This window comes from Trachurus trachurus (genome assembly GCF_905171665.1).
Source record: "Trachurus trachurus genome assembly, chromosome: 22".
Taxonomy (NCBI): Eukaryota; Metazoa; Chordata; class Actinopteri; order Carangiformes; family Carangidae; genus Trachurus; species Trachurus trachurus.
Window position 1 is genome coordinate 12,549,223 of NC_139907.1, and position 22,618 is coordinate 12,571,840.

Consider the following 22,618-nt stretch of genomic DNA (forward strand, 5'->3'; position numbering starts at 1 on the left):
TAAAACTCAAGGGCCTGGAATGTGATTATGGTTTCAGTTCAGAGGTTTTTAAATTTAATCATTTGTGTGTTGTGTTGCATTGATTTGAACTGAACTTAGAAGCTCTGGTGCCACAAATGAGAGTTTTCGTTTTGGATGGCTGACGCACATGATTTGTCAAGCCTCCAGAATCCTTTTAATGTGTTGTCCTTGGGTGAGTGTTATAATTGGATGGATAACAGATGTGACTGGAGGCAAAAGGCAGCTATGTTTTAAAAAGCTCATTTGGGGTTTTGAATTTTCGCAGTTTAAAGGAGGTTGAATGAAAGAAATTACTTGACTTTCAAACGATCCTCAAAGACACAAATTTGTGTAATTTTGAACATATGGCTTGAACATAGAGTTATGTGGATGTCATTTCAGTCATAGTTAGGTTAATTAAAATCCAAACATGCAAAGTCAGCTTTATTTAATTTGAGGATCATGGTCCTTTTTCAACAGTAGTTTCTGTTCTCATTATGTTGCAGTCATTAGCAGTAACCCATGTTCACACTTTGGAGGATTACCGCAGTTAACAGTTGTGCATTATTGTTGTTTTTAAGGGCTATTAGTCACAAATAAATACTGCTTCTTAAATTAAAATTTAAATACACATGAAGGACAGAATTGCATAAGAAACATTTGTATCTTAATGTAACTTAAACAATCCCTGCAGTTTGGCCTTGATCAAAGTTTAAAGTCTTTGTTATTCTCTGCAGCTTGCTGATTAAAAATCCTTTTATGGAATGTTTAGGTTTTCAGGATGTATAGTATGTGAACATGAAAACTAAACTAAAACAAAAACGTTATGTAGGCTAAGTCATGCAGTGCAAGTTGTTTTCAGTCAAACACATTTTGTACTAAAGACCCTTACACATCATATTGTTTTGTTCGGGTTTTTACATGTGAATATGCTCTGGTTTTCTGGAGTGAAGTCAATTTTTCTGAGTTTTCGCCTGGCAGCTAAACGCATCATGTAGAGTGCAAAGGAAGTACGCCACACCCCTATACAGTACACAACACCATGACAATATCAGCAACCTGTGTCTCTCACCACCTTGTCTTGTTTGACAGGGGACACAAACGAAATGAAGGACAATGTGTGGCGAAGCATCACCGAACAGCTCGACTGTCAGGGTAGTGATCAGATAGTGAGTTGCTGTGTTGGATGTAGTAGAGTTGGTAAACAAACCGGTGTTGAATATGTGAGGGATAATCAGCGAGTAGGTGTGTGAACCACCTGATGCAAAGTGAAACTTTACAATTGTTGCGTCTGTTGCATATTTGCGTCACCGCTGGTATGAATGATTTTGATGGGACATGCCTGGTGTGTAAAGGCCTCAACTCAGATTTTTGCAACAATTTTTTATTGTCTTAAATAATGAATAAATAGTTGTTTAAAGATGAATAGTTGTGCATGGCTCCATTGTGATAATGTTGCTGTCTGAAGCTAATGGTGTCTGTGTCCATTTTGTAGCTATTATTCACCATGGTACATGTACTCCCTTTTACTATTGGTGCCTTGCCACTGCATGGTCACCATCCTGCCTGAGGAGGCATTGCACATAGCAGTCACAGTGTCTTCAGACCCATGAATAGACTGTAGAGGCCTTTGTTCTCGGGTGTTGTTGCCAGTCTAGCCACTGCTGTGGTTCATTCCAGTGACAGCTTCTTTCTGAAGATAACAGTGTGTTCCAACTCAAGCAGAGAGGCAGCAGCTTTAAAATAGACCTGTAATCATAGGTCCAGACTGAGAAAAGTGTTAGACGTGTCCCTAGACGACAGCTCTAATAACAAGTCGCAAAATTCAACCTGTAAGACAAACCATTTGGATATTTACCTTGCAAGATCGTGTCCTTTGTCCCTAGATAGCTTGAATTCTGCAATCATTTCAGTTTGTTGTTGTTACTGCAAGAGATAGGGTCATAAGGTGCATCGTGTACGCCTTCACACTTTCCATGAAATGGCTTGAAGCAGTTATGAAGCAAATTCTTTCTCTAAAATCAAAGCACCGTGCAAACTTTTTTTCTTCACATGAACTCTGAACTCTCCTAAATTCACCACTCATGAAGCCTCATCTCTTAAGTTTCTTCAAACACTTGTATCCCCTGAGAGCATTCCTGTTTTACAATGGGGAAAAGTTTCTCAGCCAAGCCAAACAAGCTACAGTAAAACAGTTCTTGTGGCCAAGTGCTTCATCCATTAACATTTCCTACAATCTTAATGATACAAATGGCTTTGAAATGCTGTCAATTGTAAGCCGTCCTTGCTTGCTGTCCCTGAATGAACCTGAGTCGATGCCAGCCCCTGCTTCTCAGGTGTCCTTTGTGCCATGCAAATGAGATTGCCATGGTAACCTTGTCTACTTAATGTCAGAGCAAAGAGCCAATTGACTCCTAACTAAAGGGGTCTGATTTGTCAAGAGGTCTCTAGCCCACCTGGTTGAGATGGAGGATGTGAAATGCTTCTTTGAATGAGGACAGATGGCAGTATTATGATTAAAAATGTGCTTCCATTTTTCTGTTTGACTTAACAGGGTTTCTTTAAACTGCTATTAGAAGTAGTTATATAAGCAATTATCTGTTCAGCCACACGATTACAAATTTTAATCAAGTTTGCACATTTGCTATTTTGAACAGATCTGCAGTCTGATCATTTATGCTGCTAAATATCTTTTGACCCACAAGAGTAAGTGAATTTTAGGTTTCTAGAAGCAGCAAAAGTATCTTTTTTGAAAAAAAAACAAAAAACAAAAAAAACTTATCTGCTTGGTGAGTGAATCTTGAAACAACCAGTCACTCCAAGGGCAACACAGCCCTCCCTGCTTGTACGGTAACACATTATCTTCCATATCAATGTGATCTTTTATTATTCTGTAGTTCTGGATTTTCATATTTGTGCTCAGGTGGCCCAAAATGTTGATACTCTCCATATTTCAGGCTTGTGAAAGGAGATTTTTGATAATCATCGGTGTTGACATGAGGATTAAGTTGTATTACATAAGGGAAATGAAGTTATTAATGTTATGTCCATGCAGGAGGGCCTTCTTTATATTCTCTTGGTATTACTGGCAAGCTCAAACATTTCTGTGTACATTCCATGGTTGTTTTGGATGACCTTTGTTTTCATAATGTTTAATTCAACATTTTTATTACGGCATATATATACATTCAGAATCGACAGCCTGCACACTTCCCACATGATCACTGATGTCATTACTGCTTTTGCAAGAAATCTCCTGGCGCTCATATTCCTCCCTTAACCTCCACAACTATGATAATATTTCCATGAGGGAAAGCTGATCCTGAGAACGTTTCCTCTGTGATGTCCACAGCATGTGAATGGTACAGTCCGAGTTTCCCTTCAGGCTGCAGCGCTCGTGCATAGCCAAGCACAACAAGGGACTGATCCACTGGAGGAAGTGAGAGCATGTCACCATCAGAGCATGAGAAAGGAGCAGGACAGGAACCCCAGCGTGGCCTTCCTCTGACAGCCAGCCCACATGGAAACAATGGCCTTGGCAGCCTCTCAGTGGTTGTGGTCTTTCCTTGTCTGTAGATTGTGTGACATTAGTTTAATGTTCAATTCACTTCAGTTCATGTACACGAGGGGCAAATGCATCTTCATCCATCTTCATCTCTTCACTCGGTACACACAGTTCAAGCTCAGTGAACTTTGGCCTGTGAATCTCAATCTCGGCACGACTCGAGGAGCTCATCAGAGTCGTGGTCACTCATATTACAGTTATACATGCAGCAGGACTGGTGGATGGGGCGTTGTTTAATAGTAGTCAGTGTTACAAGAGACAATCAAATGATGAAGATTGCTGCGGCAATGGATATCAAGTTTTGATAAGATAATGTAATATGCTAATATGCCCAACGATATAAACTACTCTGTTGCTCCCTGACTCCCTTTATGTTTTTGTCATCATTTTCAATCTGTTGGCCTTTTTTGTGTGACTTTCTCAAATATTTTTTTTCTCCCGGAGTGGGGCTTGAATTTACATTTTCTCCCAGACTTCTCCTTGATTGCTGTTTGAATAAAACAAGCTCTTCTAACTTTCAGTAATTGTTTAATATGCAGCAGAGCGACTCAGACAAGACGGGCGGCATCAGCTGAATATGAAATTGATTTTAGAAGCTCAAAGGTGTCTGGCAGTTTGATTAACATCTCAGCGATGATGTGTGGACAATTTAGCTCCTTGTCCTTGAGACGAAAGGTCTCTCACATATTCCCCGATGATTTTCAGTTGTCAGGTCCTGGTGCAATGTCATAGTTTAATATATAAAAGAGATAAGTAACCACAAAGTGCTACCAGATTGTGATTCAATATGCTGTAAGTGTTACTCCCCATCTCAGCAGCGACTCATTTAGTATGTATTTCTCCATTTCTTGAGTGTTACGCAACTGTTATTCTAATCCTGGAGTCAGTGTGATTGTTTCGAAAGCAGGCTCACCACAGAGCTTCTGATATGACAGTGAATATGCTAATACAGGGACGTATCAGTCAAAGCCTGTGAGGCTCAGGGGTTGCTCTCATTCATAATCAGGATTTTTTCTTTCATCTGATATGTTGTACAGTATGCCATAGGGGCAAATATTTACAACCACTGAGCCATGACACGAGTGGTTGGTATTGCATGTTATGCAACTACAGTACTGTTATTGTATTTTTAGTATGTTGCATTTTGCTTGTGTACAGCCTATTCAGCTTGTGTGGAGGGCTGATCTTAAATCACAAAAAAATGACAAATATTCACCAGATATATCCTCTCAAATCTGAGGATAGGTTTTTTCCTCCGTTTTACTTCAATGTTATTCAATATCTTAGGGTTTTGGCATCTTTGCCAGACCCAACAAGAGATTTCAAGACACTCTGGGAATAAGATTTCATTCAGGTTTCATGATACTTCATGGACTAAGCAATTTCAGTTAACTGAAAAATTATTCTCAGATTCACGGACAATGAAAATAACAATAAGCTCAGTTTCTGATGTGTCATGTAGGATGAAATAGAGATGAGGCTCACTTACTGTATAAGAGAGAGATGGTTTCTAGTTGAATTCTTCCTGCTCTTGTGTCAGGCCTTTATCTCTCTGCTGCTAGTCCTGCACTTATCTAGTAAGAGCAATAAAAGCCCATTTCTTCTCCGTCTCTTTGGAGAAAGTAGTGCTTCTGTGCTGCTGGTCTATCATCTGCCATGGATGTAGCTTGAAGACACACTATTCTTGCTGTGAATTTGATGAGCTTAGTTTCCAGACTTCTACCCTTCTACATCCTGGCTCATTGCATCCAGCTGTCATCCTTCTTTAGAGAATTTTCTGTTTTTCAGAGCTTCTATTAGCCTACTGTCTGACCCAAGACAGCTCCGATCACTCACTTCATCTATTTGTCAAAGTTGGGACTGTGGGTTTGAATAAAAATAAATTAACAGAAGAAGAAAATAGAGCCTTTATCTGTCTGCTTTTGTCTGTCTGTCTATTCTATCTTTCAACCTCCATGCAGCACCTCAAGTATTAACTGCAGCTGTCTAAATTGATACACAAAACATATCCAAACATTCGTCCTCCCAGGGGAATTTGCTTTCTGAGTGTCTCACCTGATGTAACATTCAGCCCTACCTATTTTTTTTTCAAAATCATATCTCGTAAAAGGGTGTGATACTGTAGAGCTTTCACAAATTAAACATGTCAGCTAGCAGGATAGTGGTGTGCTTTTTAGAGAGATGAGAAGCAGAGTAAAGAGCAACAGCAGTGAAAGTGACCTGAATGCTTTCCTTTTCACTCTGAGGAGCGGAAACGGAGGTTTGCTACTGGGGTTAAAGCAACACAGGAGCATGTTGCCTCTGAGAATGACAAAAGGTCTCAGTGTCCAACCACACACAGACCCAGCTGTGAGGCTCGATGATCTGTAAACATGTGGTGGCATTAGTATATATAGGAAGAGACAGACAGTTTTTAGTTATTCATAAACATTACATGATAAGCATGTTACTAGTCATGTAGGAGAAAAAATGTCTCTTTTGAAAATATAGTTTATCCACCAACTGATAAAACAAAACCCCCACCATGCTGTACTTCAATAGAAACACAATTTACTACCACTGTTTGATGCTATCATTGTTTCCATTTATCTTTTTGACTTGGTTAAAGGAAATACATCCACGCCTGAATGTATTGTTATTTGTTACCCGCTTAAATTTAGTCAGCAGTACAGTGGAAGAAATACATCACTTTCGTGAAGAGAGATGAGTGGTGTCTAGAGCTGTATAAAAAAAAACCCTCAGGAATTTGTACTTTGACAGGAACAATATAACCAATTGTTTATGTTCTCAAACCAGCTGCGTGGAAAGTTTTGCTTCGTGAACTGGAACACAATAGGAATTCACTGCACAGCAAACTGTACTGTACTGTATGTATAAGATTAGGGTTTGTCTGTTGATAGTTGGACCGTGTCTTCTCATAGGAAATTGTATCATGGTCTCTGTTTCTATTGGCTCTAAAAGTGAAACATCCATTGTTAATGGTTCCCTTTGTTTCTGCCGCCCACAGACAGAATCTTGTGGCTTTTGCTTGACTCAAATATCCCTCATCTCATGACCAGAACTGTCCATTTATCAGAATCCACACTTTCACTGTGTGGGATGAGAGGTTATGCAGAAATCTTATAATCTGGAATTATAATGTTCATGTTTATAAGTGTGTGCAGCATTCTTACCTTGTCTGTTTATATTGTTTTTATCTTCACAGTGACGAATAAGAAACCTTCCCACTTATCCATCACTAAGGTGAAGCAGTTTCAAGGATCGTCTGCCTTTGTAAAAAGGTCACAGTGGACAATTGACCAGCTACGACAGGTCAACGGCATTGACCCCAACAAAGTATGATGTTATCAGTTTTTCCTCTATTCAGCGATATTTGTTTATATAACACGACTTTCTTCTCCCTTACTACACTCTCACTTAACGCTCATGTGTCCCTCTCACTGTTGCTCTCTCCAAGGACTGCCCAGAGTTTGACCTCATGTTTGAAAATGCTTTCGACCAGTGGTCTGCTGGTTCGGCAGGAGAGAAATGCACCTTTATCCAGATTCTTTACCACACCTGCCAGCGCTACAGCTCAGCACGGAAACCAGAGTTCGTCAACTGTCAGTCGAAACTGCTGGGGGGTAAGACAGTGAAAAAAAAGCTATCCCATTCTTTCTTAACATGTGTGTTCAGAACACAGTGGCTCTGCCATGGCAGACTCACTGCTGTCATACTGTGCTGTAAGCTAGCCTGAATCTGATTATGCATGATGACAACCAGCACCTGGTGTGTATGAAAATGCATGCTTACTCCTCATACACAGCATCTGTCGAGCGCTCTGCTTGAAGTGAGGTCAATGAGGATGTCCAATAAAATATATCAGCTGTGACTCAAAGCATCTGACACAGATCAGCTGGTTTTACAGCACATAGATAAACAATACAAAATGATCATTTTCCCTAATTAATGTGGTGTTTACACATAGCACTGTGTGCCTGAAATGTGAGACTCATTGGAATCCACCCTTCCAAATAACATTAAACATCAGAGTAAAAGCTGTAACAGTTCCATTGTTGTTTGACATTGATATTAAATGCGTGAGACTGTGTAAAAACAGTCTGTTGAAAGCTAACCTTTCCATTTGAAAATAACATTTATTTCAAGCCCAACTAATTAGTGAAGATCAACTGAAACCAAAACTAACTCCCAAACATTTTAGACATGTACAATGTCTAAGATGTAAAACCACATAATTGGTCATTTCCTGGCTACAAGTGTTTTTTACCCAGGAGGTAGAGAGTCCTGGTGCAGGCTGGTGCTTCCTCTACGCTGAAACCAGCCGGGAATGCAGCATCCTGCGTGGCTTCATCGGATATTGATCTGTTTACCCCCAAGCTTCATCTATGAGCACCGTTCAACCTGTTGTATTATTCATGCAATTATTTATGGAAACTCCTATCCTCCTGCAGTTTGTCCATTTACCCCACATGCAGAAATCAATGTCCTGAATTAGAAAATGAAAACAAATAATTTACCCTTCCAGATCTTACACCTTTAATTGTTAAGCTAGAAATTAAATTTCAGTTTGAACGAGTCAGAGGATGAACAATCTCTTTAAGTCTTGATTCTTTTTGAGATTTCCTGGTTGATGCCACAGCTTCAAAAAATAATCTTGAAGACACAATACGTTGCACTTAGGTGACACTATGTCCATCCCTTTCACAAAGATACTGTAGTTACAGTCAAATTTCCTTTGTTCCTATTCTATTGTCCTCTGTCTGTGTGGGAACTCGGTATCTTCCCATTGATGATAAAGCTGCTTATCCTCGTCAACATGCTGTTACATTTCCTTGACCTCCCTCCCACTCTGGAAACCAAGTCCATATTTAACTCGCATAAAGTGCCCCTGGTGCGTACTGCAGTTTCTGTATGTGTAGGTGGGAAGGTAGTGGTGTCCCGCAGAGCACTGAACCTGGGGGTCTTTAGAGTAGGATGGATTATGGAGTGCATATCATGCATATCAACCACACGCCTCCAGTCGATCTGAAGATTACACTTACTGTAACATTTTTTAAATTCTAAATATCCATGGCTCATAATAAGAAACAACACACTTGAGTTGATATAAATGCTTGTTGAATTTACAAAAACGACATATCCTATTTAGATTAAATGTACTGAAGTGCCAAACCTGTTTTTCAGCTATTGATCCAGCTATGGACACCATGCTGTGAGACCATCTGGGTGATGATTTGATAATGAACTCCTGGCTTCTGGTGTGTTTAGAGGAAACTATGTGCGAAAGATGAAAAAGTTGACAGTTTGTGACAAGAGGAACAGAGAGGATACCAGCCAGCTGCCAGCTCTGTCCCCTCCAGTTTAAGTCTCACACCAGTGCAAAACAAAAATCATGACGCTGCTCAGGTGTGGGACCATAACTGTGGGAGACTCTATCTGCAAAAAGTCTCTGGATGGCAGTCGCTTGGAAAAAAACAAAAAAACAAACAAAAAAACAGATAAGTAATATAATGACATGTAAAACAATTCAAAAAACATTTAATTTAACACGCCTGTAAGATGAATAGGTGCTGCTTTTCAAGATAGTGTGCACAGAATTAATGAAGGCGATATTACTGCCAAGTGACAAATCGCTGGGGATTGTTGTTGGTTCCGTGACGAGTGTACTGGGGATATGAAATCTTGTCTTGACAATGTCAACAGTGGCCTGTGCCAGCAGCTTTGTTCTGTACTTAAGTACTCCCTTTGCTGGTTACATGTTTCTACAGGAGGTCCTGTCAGTCTTGAAATGATAATAGGCTGCAAACAGTCACAACTGAAAATCATCCGGTGCCATCACCTGACTCAAAATGTTGAAATATACGATGGAGCAGTAAGAAATATTTTAGGATTTCAGAACATTGAAGATTGAAACCAAACTCATGCAGATTAAGTATTAAGCATTAGTACAGTATATACGGTAAATACGTAGCACACATTTTCATTCTTGTTGTGAGGGTTAAGACTCCTCCGATCAGGTGTAAACAAGAAGCTTGTGTAAATGTGGGTCTTTTTTACACTAACATGTCATCCCTGATACATTTCCTTTACACAAAATACCCATTTAATTGTGCAACCTACATTGTACCCAACAGATAAATAATAAATCAGTAACCAGTTTCACGCATGACACTTATAAAGAACTAAGCCCTTTAGTGTCTCACTTGATTGATTGAGTGATTTAATTTTCCAAAAATGATAACCCCTTTTGACTAATCTCAAAACTATGTAATATTTCAAACATCAAAGTTGACTATGACTTTCAATATTTTCTTATCACAGAAGATGAAGCTGTAGATTCAGTCATTGTCCGTTGCAAGGTCTTTTTCAACAGAATGAGGAAAGAATTTGTTACGCACGTTGGTCGTCTACTAAGACAAGGTAAGATAATGGTATATGAAACTACTAAATTAAGATATTATCATGATTATTATCCCAAACTAAGAAGTTCTAAATTCCTCTGGAAAGTGTGACATAAGTTTCCATAGATTTAAACAAACATCCCCCCTACTAACTTGTGATGAGTTCCAGTAGCTCACGTTTGATAAGAGACCAGATTATCTTTCAGAAATATTTCATTTTAATTTGTGGCATCTATGACAAGCTGTCGGAGGATATGGGTGATGCGTCCCTTCCATGTGGAAATCACATATTGACTGCAGCAAGGTTTAAAGCAGTAGCATACTATAGTAAATTAGGTCATTCTGCAAAGTTGGATTTGATGCCTGTTCTCCCAACATCTGACCTGAGGGTAAGCTCCTACTGTAGCTCCCAGCCACTTAACCGACCCATGCTATGATTTTTAGGGCTATACTGTAGTAATTGTTTACACACTCATAGACAATCATGCACCTTTGTTCTGTATGCTCCCAGTGAGAACACAGTCAGTATTTTCCTTTGTGTGTGTGAGCACTGTGGGGTTGAGTACACGCTGAAAGGGAGGTTAAGTTTACACTAAAAGGTTATCTGAGTTACTTTCACTCCTCCTCCCTCACTTTCACTGTGTGTTGGGAGTGTGTAGATCACAACTACACTACTTTAACAAACAAGAGCGAAAGATTTCTTTAGAATTTGTATATAGTATAGTTTGTTTAGTCTGTGTAGTATTTCATAAAATAACAGTTGGGCTCAGTCAAGATGATAATGATGATGTAAATTACGGCAACTTAATGCGTTGTGTGATGCTGACATTTATCTGCTGATTAAAGCCACAAAGACCAGGCTGATCATGAATACCCAGTAGCTATTTTTCTGTCAGCACGGCCCTGAGGTACATTTACACAGGACAAAATGTTCCATGTTTGTTCCCATTAGTGTTCACAGTTTCTTTCTGCTGAAGCCTTTTTGACCAGCTCAACAGTGACTGAACCAAAGGACAAGTTGGCAAATCAAGCTCTTTGTCTCATGATAAAATGTCTAGGGAAGACTGATCTCTCCTTTTTTTTCTCTGAGAAGTTAAAAAGGGGGTTGAAGGAGTTGGCCAGGTGCCACATATCCTAAATGAATGTATCTGTACCTGTAGGATACATAAATATGTCCATTAAAGCTGGAAAAAAATGTAGCTCATTCAGAAGGGACCAACAAGGAAATGCAGATTAATGGCTTTATTGACTGTTTGTAATAGGGTCATTTGTTGTAACCTTCAGCGTGGGACCACACATTTTACATTAGCAACTGAGTAATAGTGCAGTAGATGGAGCTAGTAGATGGACAGCAACTGCTGATGCTAAACTAGTTAAGGCTCTTGATGCCTGTGGTGTTGGGGATGGGGGAGGAGCAGCATTTAGGTTGCCTGAAAGACAATGATAGACATGTATATAGTTGGGTGTACATATGGTATATATTTCATGGGAAAGGGGTGTGTTTGAATAAGAGGGGAAAACACAGATGGCTTGATGATTTGGGAGAAATATACAGCAGAGAAAGAAAGAACTACCCTTTATAAAATGTTTGGGAGTGACCATTAAAAGAGAGAACAAACTTTATCAGGAATAACTGCAGGAAGATTGTGAAGAGAAGTGATTACATAAAAGGCTACAGAGAAATAATAGGTGTGTATCAGGATTGCTGGGGGGTGGTGCCCTTCCTGGGTGAACTCCTGCTATAGTTTCATTATACTGCTGCGGGTAATGTCAAGATTTGCATTAACTGCTGTGGGGTTTATCTTACAGCTGGAGCAGCAGGCCCATGTGATGATTACATTAGCTGATTCCTGATTCATTTTTTCTCATTTTATATACCATTATTTATTTTGTATCGAATCCATTTGAAAATTAAATGTGAAGTAGTGCATTGTTTCTTAAAGATTACTGCTTTATTTATTGCATATTTATTTTTCGTGATCAATGGGAGGCCAGCTCCAGCAAAGCAACATGCATACCCATGATAAATGTTGGACTACAAATAAAGCAGATCCAGAATACTTCAGATTTTGCTTCAGTATCTCCTGTTTCAATCTTGTTAAATAAGAAAACTATGGCACAAAGGCATTAAAGGGGCCCAGGATGTTCAACATATGTTCAACATATGTCACCTCTTAACTGCATAACTATATGCCTCCACCAGTGCTGCTGTTTCGCATGGGGAGCAAAACAAACTTCAATCTGTTGACTTTGAAAATAAATCAAAAGATTTTTTTTTTTTTTTTAACCTAGTCACACTAAATGGGATTCTGTCTGTGCTGAATGTTTTAACACACACACGCACAGTTGACATAATTGTGTTTCATGTGAATTTAAAATGAACCACAAATTGGTGTGAAATATCGTTTTTGTACAGTTTATTCTGTCTGAATAGATCAGAGAGATTAGTAATTTAGGGGTTTTCACTGATCTTTATTGTGTATCATGACATGCTTTTTATTTTTCTCGTTAATATTTGTAAAATCCATGGTGTTTGCCCTCTCTATGAACTGAAATAAACCTACAGTAAATTAGGGATGAAACATTACCCATCCCATTATAGTATGAAAATAAGGCCCAGCAAGTACATTGTACTTCATAGTCAGGAGAATAGGACTGGGAGGATGTCCTTGACAGAATGCTTAAGTTTTCTTATGGTGAATAACACCACTTACAAAGCCCCCTGGTAGTATCTGGGTAATAAGGAGAATTTTTGATGGAACTTGCTGAAGTGCAGATAAGTTTGTACGCAGTAAAACTTTAAGAAGAAACTGTAAGACACTCTCTTTTCAAACATGCACGCATTACACCCCCCAGTATCATCTTAGGAAAGTGAATTTATGATCATGTAGACTGTCAGAGATTATTACAGGCATGGATATGTTGTGTGTAGGTGTGTTTGTTCTTGAGATGAACCATCCAGTCTAATCAGTTCCATATGCTTTATGAGTGAATGTGACTTGGCTGTCAGCATTTCATGAAGTGTGTCTGACATGTTCCTGTTGATATCCATCAGCTTCTTTCCTTAGTAGAATAGCAGTGTAGCCTGTGATCTAATGCCTTTAGCAGAACTGCAAAAGGAAAGGGTGACTTTGAATGATCTTTCCTCTTCCTTTGCTCAAAGATCCTATTTTCTGGATTATTTTGTTGCTGGAAAACAACTTGCCTTGTTATTCACTCTCCATTGTTTAAGGGCCTTAGTTTATTATGATGATATCATGTGGTATAGAAACAAAATTCCTTTTGCATTTTTGAGAGGGGCGTGTCAGGGATGTACTAAGTTCACCCTCGTACTTTACTGCAAACCTCTTTCAATCAACAGTGTAAAGTGATAAAGCCTCCACAGAAAAAAGCTCCTGTTTGAGGTTCAGTGCAACATCAATGCCAAAACAGCTCCTGGCTCGTTAAAATGCAGCATGAATTAACCCTCTAAGTGACATAAAAGAGCAGTCATTAGCCACACTGATAACAACGATGGCTGATCAGCTCCTACATTAAGTTAAAAGACACTCAGGCTCAGAGTTTCAGCGATGGCACCATGAAACATAATCTACTCCTACACATGTTTCATTCAGCTCCTGGTGCAGCAACCCCTTCATAAGCTCTCCAGAATGTCTCCACCCTGCCTTTTCTGTAATTACATTCTCCACCGGGAGAGCCCACGCTGCACCCCGCCACTGATCTCTGACAATGAAGAAAGGCACCAGAGAAAAAGGAAAAAGGGTGTGCAGACAAATAAAGGAATATGTGGTGTGGAGGGGCTGTGAGGGTGGGGAGTGTATTGAGGATGATGGGAGTATTACTCCCTGGGTTATCCCGCAGGAGGAGAGGATTAAGAGGAATCTGTCTGAAGGTGAAAAGGTCTTATCCTTTCTAGTGAAGACCTACAGTAAAGCCACTACGGGAAAATGTTTTTTTTCTCCCCCCTCAGACAGAAGCAGAGCAGGAATGTGATTAAGCCAACGTAAACTCGACTCCTTCATTCATCCATCAATGAATTTTGGTTACACATGAACTTCACTTTACTAATGTCTTCATAGTTTCAAGTTAAGAAAAGTAAATTTAAGTTGGAGCTGCATCACAGAGTGAGTCTTCACGATTACAGCTTACTATGGCATTTTCATTTCATTTGTGAACAATTGAAAAAGTAATGCCAGCAGGTGAGGCTTATTCCATCATCATTCCAGATGTGTTTGTCATGTGCAATCTGCTCTGCTGCCTGCGGTTCATTCACTGGAATCTCTGTAAAATTGGCTGATGGAACGCCTTCTATACAGCATGTGGCCCCCCCATTTCCTTTTGTGTGTGTAGGTATGGGTTTGAAGAGCTATATGATGTACATCTGTGTTTCTGTAGTTTGGGTGTGTATCTCTACATAAATTGCTTTGACTTTATCAAGCTAAGTTCTTTTGAAGGAACACCAGCTGGTCTTGCCGTCTGCTTTTGGGGCTCTCATATAACCCACTGCAGAGGAGCTGTCCCAATTATCTGCCACTCAGCCTACCTGCCTTGATGCCACGGGACATACACTCGCTATATTGTAGTTTTCCTGTGGGGAAAAAATGGACTCACACTTGTCAAGTCTTAATACAGTTGCTACCTTCGGGCTTTGTCTGTTCTATCTCCTCAAACTCATTTTCTATATATCAGTGGATATAGACTTTGGAAAATCAAATCTAACTTGTCTTACTGTATCACTGTGGCTTTGCTGTGTTTTTCTTTATTATTTTTCCACTTTTTAAAGCTGGGTACAGGGTAGAAAGTGCAGTTATGAATCATATTGATAAACAAAACTGTTCCACTGGAGTGGCTGAAGTGTTCGTCTCCAAATCCAGTATCCCAACGACATCTAATGATTCAAATAACACTATGTATTGCAAAACAACGGGCAGAACATTGTGGTCCTAGTCATTTTTCATTTTGTCATATTGTCACATTGTGAACCCGTTCCATCGATGTAATTAAGAATTACTTGTCAAGACTTTGCCACCATAAACTGAAAGTCCATTTCTCACTTTTAGCAGTTTTTAGCAGTTTACATCAGAGCAAGTAGAAACTTTAAAAACAAATTCCGATATTTTCCCAGACTGGCGTGCTGCCCTTAGGTTTATCTGCATAAAGTGACAGATTATGCCCCACTGGAACAATGCAATTTTATTGCCAACAAAGAGAAAGCAGCAGAAAGATTGCTGTTCCTGGTCTAGTTGTTAGCGTATAGTGCATAACAGCAGCACTCCTGACGTGCGTTAGATTAATGGCTTGTCAGAAGAAACATCCGCGGGGCTGCCACAGCAATTCGAAGATGTGTTTTCTGTCTCATAGCCACTAATGGGTCTCGAGGGCTGCCCGTTCAGCCAAGCACGGATCCTCTCTTTATTACTCTCTAGTTTAAAAAAGAAGAGACTAATCACAGGGATTTCATCAAAAATAGTCCCGAATGTCAACACAAATGACATGTGTTCCTAAAAAGAGACATTAAATCCAACTTCGCATGTGTTGCTGTTGCTACTTTGAAAAGGTTAATTTCACTTGCTCTTTCCTTGAAGTAAATCGGCTTTGAAGAAAACTCATTAACCACCTTCTTACGTGGCACCTGATGGAAAGCCATTGACTTTTTCATGTTTGTCTCCTACCATTAACACTAATGCTCAGGGTCAGTGATTACATTGCATCCACCTAATGTCACAGGTTCAACTGGCTCAGACGTTCTGTTGTTCACCAAAGGAATGACGGTTTCTTTCTCTTTTGTCTCCTCTCTCCTGCTTTGTGTTTCCCCTGTCTTCTCCACCTCTCCCTGCTCTGTCTGGCTTCCTCATTCCCGTCCTTATCTGCAGGTAACAGCATACTACACTCAGCCGCAGACAGTGTGACGAGTGCCGTACAGAAGGCCAGCCAAGCTCTGAATGAGCGCGGCGAGCGATTAGGCCGCGCAGAGGAGAGGACTGCAGACATGATGAACAGTGCCGAACAGTTCGCTGTGACTGCACACAAGGTGAGGCAAAACACAGGGTGGGTTTAACATGCATGTTTTTTACACAGCGCATTGAAATCCTGACCTCGAGTCCCACCTCCTCTCTTACGGAATATCTAGTTATGATTTGAAAGTCATTACTAGTTTAGCCAAAAAGATCAAACATTCTCCTTAACCCTGAGGATATTTGCAAGAGTTGCTTCATCGTGACTTCAACCTCTCGGTAGTGGTGCTTTCTGCTCTGGGAAGATAATAGTTTATTCCTTCTTCCTTCATTTACTCTCTTTTGTGTTTCTCTATAGGGTGTTCCCTCATCCTCCTTCTATCCCATATCTCTCGGTTTCACTGGAAAACTAATAGCATGCTGTTTAATGAGGCTATAATACTTACACTACATGCTTTACTGCAAAACAAAAAGATCTATTGCTTTGTAACAAGTGCACATGATTACGATCATGGTACTGTAGCTGTCTTTCTAATAGCACACAGTGGCTATATCACACACCCTTGGGTTTACAGCTCTGCCTCTTGCAGCATTGTGCTGTCTGTGGTTAGCCTCCGCCCTTAGATATGTGCCACTGTCTTTGATAGTGAAACCATCCACTACCCACAGAAATGACTGTTTTGAATGATGCATAATGCCATACTAGAGATGTTGGGATAATTGAAAGACATTTGAAGAGCCTTTCATGGCCCTCTTACTGTTCACAGATGAGCTTCCCCACTGTGATGAATTACAGAAACTGTGATAAGCAGAGAAAAATGTCTTGGCTGAGCTGGTTTCAGTAGAAAATGATTGTAGAGCCCCCATGAAGAATCACTCATTTTTCAGCATTTCTCATTTCACTCGCCGCCATAAAATTTTGATATGATTTTCTTTACAACTTGTCATTTGTCCTGCATACTGTTGCATGTCTGCAGCCCACTGTTAAAGGCAGTTGGTAGCAGTACAAATGGTCTGTACTGCCAGAATTAACAAAACAATCTGCCCACTACCCATTATGTTTCTGTCTGGGAATGACTTTGTGATTGGCTTGATGTATTGTGAAGAATTTGAGCTTTCCTACTTTTCAAGTCATTTGCATGTGTTCTAAGTGGACCTAATAAAATTAGCCAAGTGGAGCACTAAGCATCCACAGTGCTGTTAACAGGTCACCTTGGCTCTTTTTCTCTTGGTTCTCTTCTGCTCTTCCATTTCTGCGCCTTGTTGTGTGACAGCAGACGATTGAGCTGGGCTGCTTGGCTTTAGTCAAGGCCTAATACTAATTTCTGCATGCTGCTCTACTGCCCCCACTTGTTCAGTCTGTAGTACTAATTTCTCCTCATTCTACAGCAACATACCCCATAGTATTTATATACGTCGCCGCATAGTTTGTTGTCTGTGTGTGTGTCTGTGTGCATGTGTGTGTAATGTGTGCATCATCCATACTCACCTCTCCACAATCTGTAGCATTAGTTTTGTGTTTCTGGTCACGCAGTAGCTCTAACTAGTCATTAGAGCCCTTGCTATTAAGATAAATAAAATTGAATTGGCATTGCCTGAATAAAAAACAAACAAACAAAAACCAGGAAACATGGCAGTCTTCCAGCATTTGTATAAAAACTGCCTGAAATTTCCTCATTCACTTCCACATTTTACCAAAGGGATTCTGTTGTATCTACTTGTTTCTTGGTGGATAGCATTTTGCTGATGGTGCAGTTTAACAAAACCGACTCGCACCGCCTTGTTGAGTTTCTCACGGTATTATCCTGCTCCCCCACCCCATTTTTTCTACAGCTTGCCATGAAGCACAAGTGTTAAACCACTGCCAAAACCAACTGGGCTGGGAGGGGGGGTCACCAATCGCCAGTCGCTGTACAGAAGAAGGATTCCAGATTTTATTCTTTTTAAGAAATTTAATATTATTACTATTTGTTAACAATGTTTACAACATTTTAATGTTTTGGGGTTATTGTATTCTGGTGCATCTTCTGGTGGTGACGCATCAAACAGAGATGAGGAAGAGAGGTATGCAATGCTACTTCAGACTGTCAACAGAATGTTTTATGCTTCTGTTTGCCAAAAAAAGTAAAAAAGCCACAGCCATGACTGTATTTGATAACCACAATCACTCTTTCCCTTTTTCCTTTGCTCAGACACGAAATGTCAGTTTAAACATGCTGACAAGTCATTATCCAAGACAAGGAACAGCTTGTGTCGCAGATTATTAATTGTAAGTTATTTATGAGTACTGCAGTGATTATGCAGTCTGATTAATGAGCGAGACAGACCCTGTTCTGGGTATCATAGGTGTGACTTAGGATGGGGTAGCACACAAATATCTAATTCTTAAGAAGATACCACATTTAGGAGAGTGGCTTTCAGTTTCTTATATTTCTCCTTAACACTGCATTCTTATGGTCCATGGTTCTGTTCATCATTTCAAATTATATCAAAACAGTATTAGTCAAAATGTTTTCAAGATGTTATTTTAGAAACTACAGGTGAGACTGAATAGAGTGGTTTTAGTGACATGATATATAACAACAGTGAAATATTTAGACCTCTGTTAGACTTGTCTACCATTAAAAAACGACCAAATCTACGTTGAATACAGTTGCCAACATCTTTGGAAGTGTACTTGAAGAACTCGTTTAATAAGCTTTTTCATTCCTATCTTTTATGTTAACGGGGGGAAATTGAGTAAACCAGCTTCTGCATTGTAAAAAGCGAAACATGTAATTCTTCTAGTACTATTATCTCAATGTCTGTAGCGCTAATATGTCTCATGAAAATGGGATATTTTGAAATTACGTCTGGCTGTATTTCAACTTTAAACATTCAGTAGTCATCCATTGTGCTTTTTGTATAGTTTGAGTTGTCATAACAATCATAATAATGATGTGTGTAATGATAGATAAAGTCCAAAATGTCACAAATAGCAGCAGCAGCAGTGTGTAGTATTTTTTGTAGTTTATTTTTTCGTGTCAGTGCACACACTGCCTTTATATTTTGCTTCCTCACTGGCAAGATACCACCCTCACAGTTAAGATGTATTTGATTCTTTTTGTATTTTGAATTTTATAATTCATGATGTTAAAATGCACTGACAACCTTATCTTGCAGAGCACTGTTGAGTTCATAATGAAACGTTCCAGTTGCCTAACTCTTAGTGTGCTTTGATTCCTCTCTCTAACACTTTGGATGTTTATTGTTTAAATAAAAAAATATATAAAAATGCACTTCTGTTATTATTGGCGTCCTTTTTATAAAACCAGCTTTAACAATGGAAGTTTACATTTATTTTTTGTTGGGTATTCTTCATCTATATTATTGTGTTTGTGTGTTTTTACTGACATGGATGTTTCTTACTTGTGAACAATAAGCTGCCAAATCTCAAGAGTCTAAACTTGGGTCAAGTGCTCAGTTTCACATCATGCTTCAACCATACTGTCATCACACTGATCTGGACAATAAATACTGCAATATGTTAAGTAAAATCCACAACCACAATAAAATGGTTCTTTTCCGGTGCCTTTTACTTTTAGTAAGTCAGCCTGAAGTTTATTTACATACTGTATACATATTATTTGCATGTTAATTTAAACCAACCAAGTTATAGATGAAGAATGTTTTCAGTAGTGACACTGAAGATTTTATATTTCAGTTCTGTCAACTACAGATGACTGTATATCCCTAAAAAAATAAAATAAACATACTACTTAATGTTGTGCAGCTTCTTTCCCCACCGCTCACTATGTTCCCCCTGTAAATTAGAGTAGTGATATTTCTTTTGTAAAAGGGTAAATTATAGGATTCACAATACTGTGTGTGTGTGTGTGTGTGTGTGTGTGTGTGTGTGTGTCTGTGTGTGTGTGTGTGTGTGTCTGTCTGTCTGTCTGTCTGTCTGTCTCTTTATGTTTCTGTGGCTGTGTCTCTCTTGGCTGCAGTAAAGACTGCCCTCGTGTGGTGTAATATAAAACACGGATGATTCCATGCCCTCAAATACATGTTAGATATTTAGTGTGAATGCTGCAGCAACACTATTGTTCTTCTGTTCTGCCATTTTCTTTATACTTATTATTTTCACTTAAGAATTAGCTATAAACAATAACAATGACTAAGTTTAGGTGACTTTAATATAAATGCATTTTAACATATGAGCAAAGCTGTCTATTGAATTATGATTGATTAAGAAACAAGATTTTTTATTTTTCATTTTCAAGATTTTCAGAATGATTGCGCAATCTGAATTTACTGCTTCACTGCACAACTTGTGCAGTTGTACTCTTTTAAACCCTATGCAAACAACATGCTTTATTTCTCAAAGCTTTATTATGCCAAAACTGTGCATATTTAAAGCACATTGAATTAATGTTAGTATCATAGTTATCTCTTTTTTGCACACATCTTTGACTTATTAAAAAGCCCTTGTGTGTGCCCATAAAATACTTGCTCTTCAAATCAGAGGACCAGCAAGGGTCATGCCAATCATATTATTAGAAACCTTATTGTTCCCCAACCTGTTTTTAGCTCCACTGCTGGATCCTACCATTCCCATAATGCAAATTGGTACTGCATCATCTCCTTATTAGACCCTTCATACATGGTAACAGACAAGCTTCTTGTCCCCACACTGTATGACAGGCTTCCCATTGAAAATGTATAGTTTTCAAACCCAGGTTGTGATTATCCTATCATCATCTCTCAGGTTCTCAACCTATGCAAGGCTCCTCAACGGACACAGTGGATGTTGCACAACCGTTTACTACTCACGACCTTTATGTATAAAAATCTGTTGAGTTTTTAACTGAGGCTGTATTTTGGCAAATCTCCAAACAGAAATCAGATTCTTATCAACTTCCTGTTGTCAGGTTGAGTTTAGAGAGTCTATTAATAACATTTTAATTTCCAAGCCATATTTTTGTTCATGTAGTCTGCTTTATTGTGACTTATGTTTTCAGCTACCCCTCCAGGATAGTTCATTATAATTTCCCACTCTTCCCAGCATCAGACAATTAAAAGTGTGAACATAGAAAGCATAGTAACATTTTGTACTCAGTTATATTATTATATCAATTATATCATTCACTGGGATGATGAGGCTGCTCACTGATAAAGACTTAATAAGGTGCAGCAGAGTCAAGTGACCAGAAATGAATCTTATCAAAACATCTACATAATCTTCTCCCTCCTTGGCACCTCTTAATAGTATTTCATTCTTCCGGTTAATGATGTGGACCGGGCTGGCAAGGAAAACCGTGGCACATGTAGTAGCAGTGCTGATATACAAGATATACAGCTTTTAGAGCTGCAAAGGGAGGAAGTAAGTACCTCATAAAAACCTCTGTGCACGACTTTGCTACCATTACTCACTCTGCCAATTCCTGTGAATTATACCTCACTCCTTAAAACCCACCTCTAATCGCTCTGCTCCCCTCTTTCTCTCTCCCTTCCTGCTGTAGCAGCACACTGTCTATTCCTATATCCTGTTACTGCACACACATCCTGGATTATGTCCTGAGAGCTGAAAGTGATTATTTGTTTGTAAGATTATGACCTGTTTTATTGGAGTGCTGTATAGAATATATTTAACGTGTAAAGCAATAGAGTCAAATACTGTAGGACGCCACTTGAGGGTGCACTGGCATTGTAGAAAGACCGACCTATACCGTCAGCTGGTTTTATAGCCTGGTGGTGTATTGATTAGTAGAACTGGTAATAAGTATGTCATTTTGAGTTTAATGTGCACATTGATTGTAGGTTGAATGTGTGAATTGAGGTGCTGATTGGAAGCTGTTTAGAACCAGTAATTGATGCAGTGGATGTCTGTCTGGACAGAGCACAAATACTGTACATCTAATACACTGCTAAAGTATCCAACAAATAAATCTGAACTCTAACTATCATATAGTTTTTTTTTGTTTTTTTTTAAATTACATTACTGCCTTTTATTTTAATTTTATTTATTTATTTATTTTTAGCATTTTAGTCAGACAAAAAACTAGACAAAAAAGGATAAGATATTATTGCAAAGAGGAAAACAACATAACAGGAATTTATGAGTAATGGTATATTCAAATATACATCCTTTTCAATAAAGTTCCTTCCCATGTAATTGTTTGATCTAATGTTACAGTTAGGTCAACATTCAGCTAATCTTGTCTTGTCAATATGCTTTTGATTATTTTTGATTAGCAATCTCAATCTATCAAATAGATTCACTGTCTGTCACTGAAAGTAAGGCATTTGCCTCTTTCATCTAAGTAGAAGTCTGAATAAACAAAAATGTAAATGCCCAAGAAAAGATGTGACACTTCTTTGGCTGACACATAGTAGAGTGCTATAGGGACTTATTCCTTGAGTGAGCTCAGCACAAGACTGGAAAATGTGCCCTGTATGGTGTCACCTTGAGAGGTGCATTGACATTCTTGTCAGCCGTGGAGTTTGTGTCACTTCAGGAGAGGCTCGGTGGCTGTCTGACGAACTAACTGGCTGGCCAACTAGCCTCAGGGCAACTCCTTTTTAATCTGCCAACCTCCCCATAGCTCCATAGGAGTAATTACAATTTACACCCAGAGGTGAGAGGGCCAAATGAATTGGGGACTGCACCTCTATTTCTCATTATCACATCTAAATCTTTGCAGTGATTCTGTAGTAGT

At 39.1% G+C, this 22,618-nt stretch overlaps 1 protein-coding gene across 1 annotated transcript in view; it reads left to right on the plus strand.

The window, feature by feature from the left end:
- The window catches only part of stxbp6 (syntaxin binding protein 6 (amisyn)), a 57,300-nt gene extending 38,104 nt beyond the window's left edge, over positions 1 to 19,196 (plus strand). The window contains exons 3-6 of the mRNA XM_083998623.1: positions 6,771 to 6,901; positions 7,023 to 7,188; positions 15,840 to 15,997; positions 17,754 to 19,196. Coding sequence (XP_083854749.1) covers positions 6,771 to 6,901; positions 7,023 to 7,188; positions 15,840 to 15,997; positions 17,754 to 17,777 — 479 coding nt within the window. The 3' untranslated portion in view covers positions 17,778 to 19,196. The remainder of the gene's footprint in view (positions 1 to 6,770; positions 6,902 to 7,022; positions 7,189 to 15,839; positions 15,998 to 17,753) is intronic.
- The last annotated feature ends 3,422 nt before the right edge of the window (positions 19,197 to 22,618 follow it).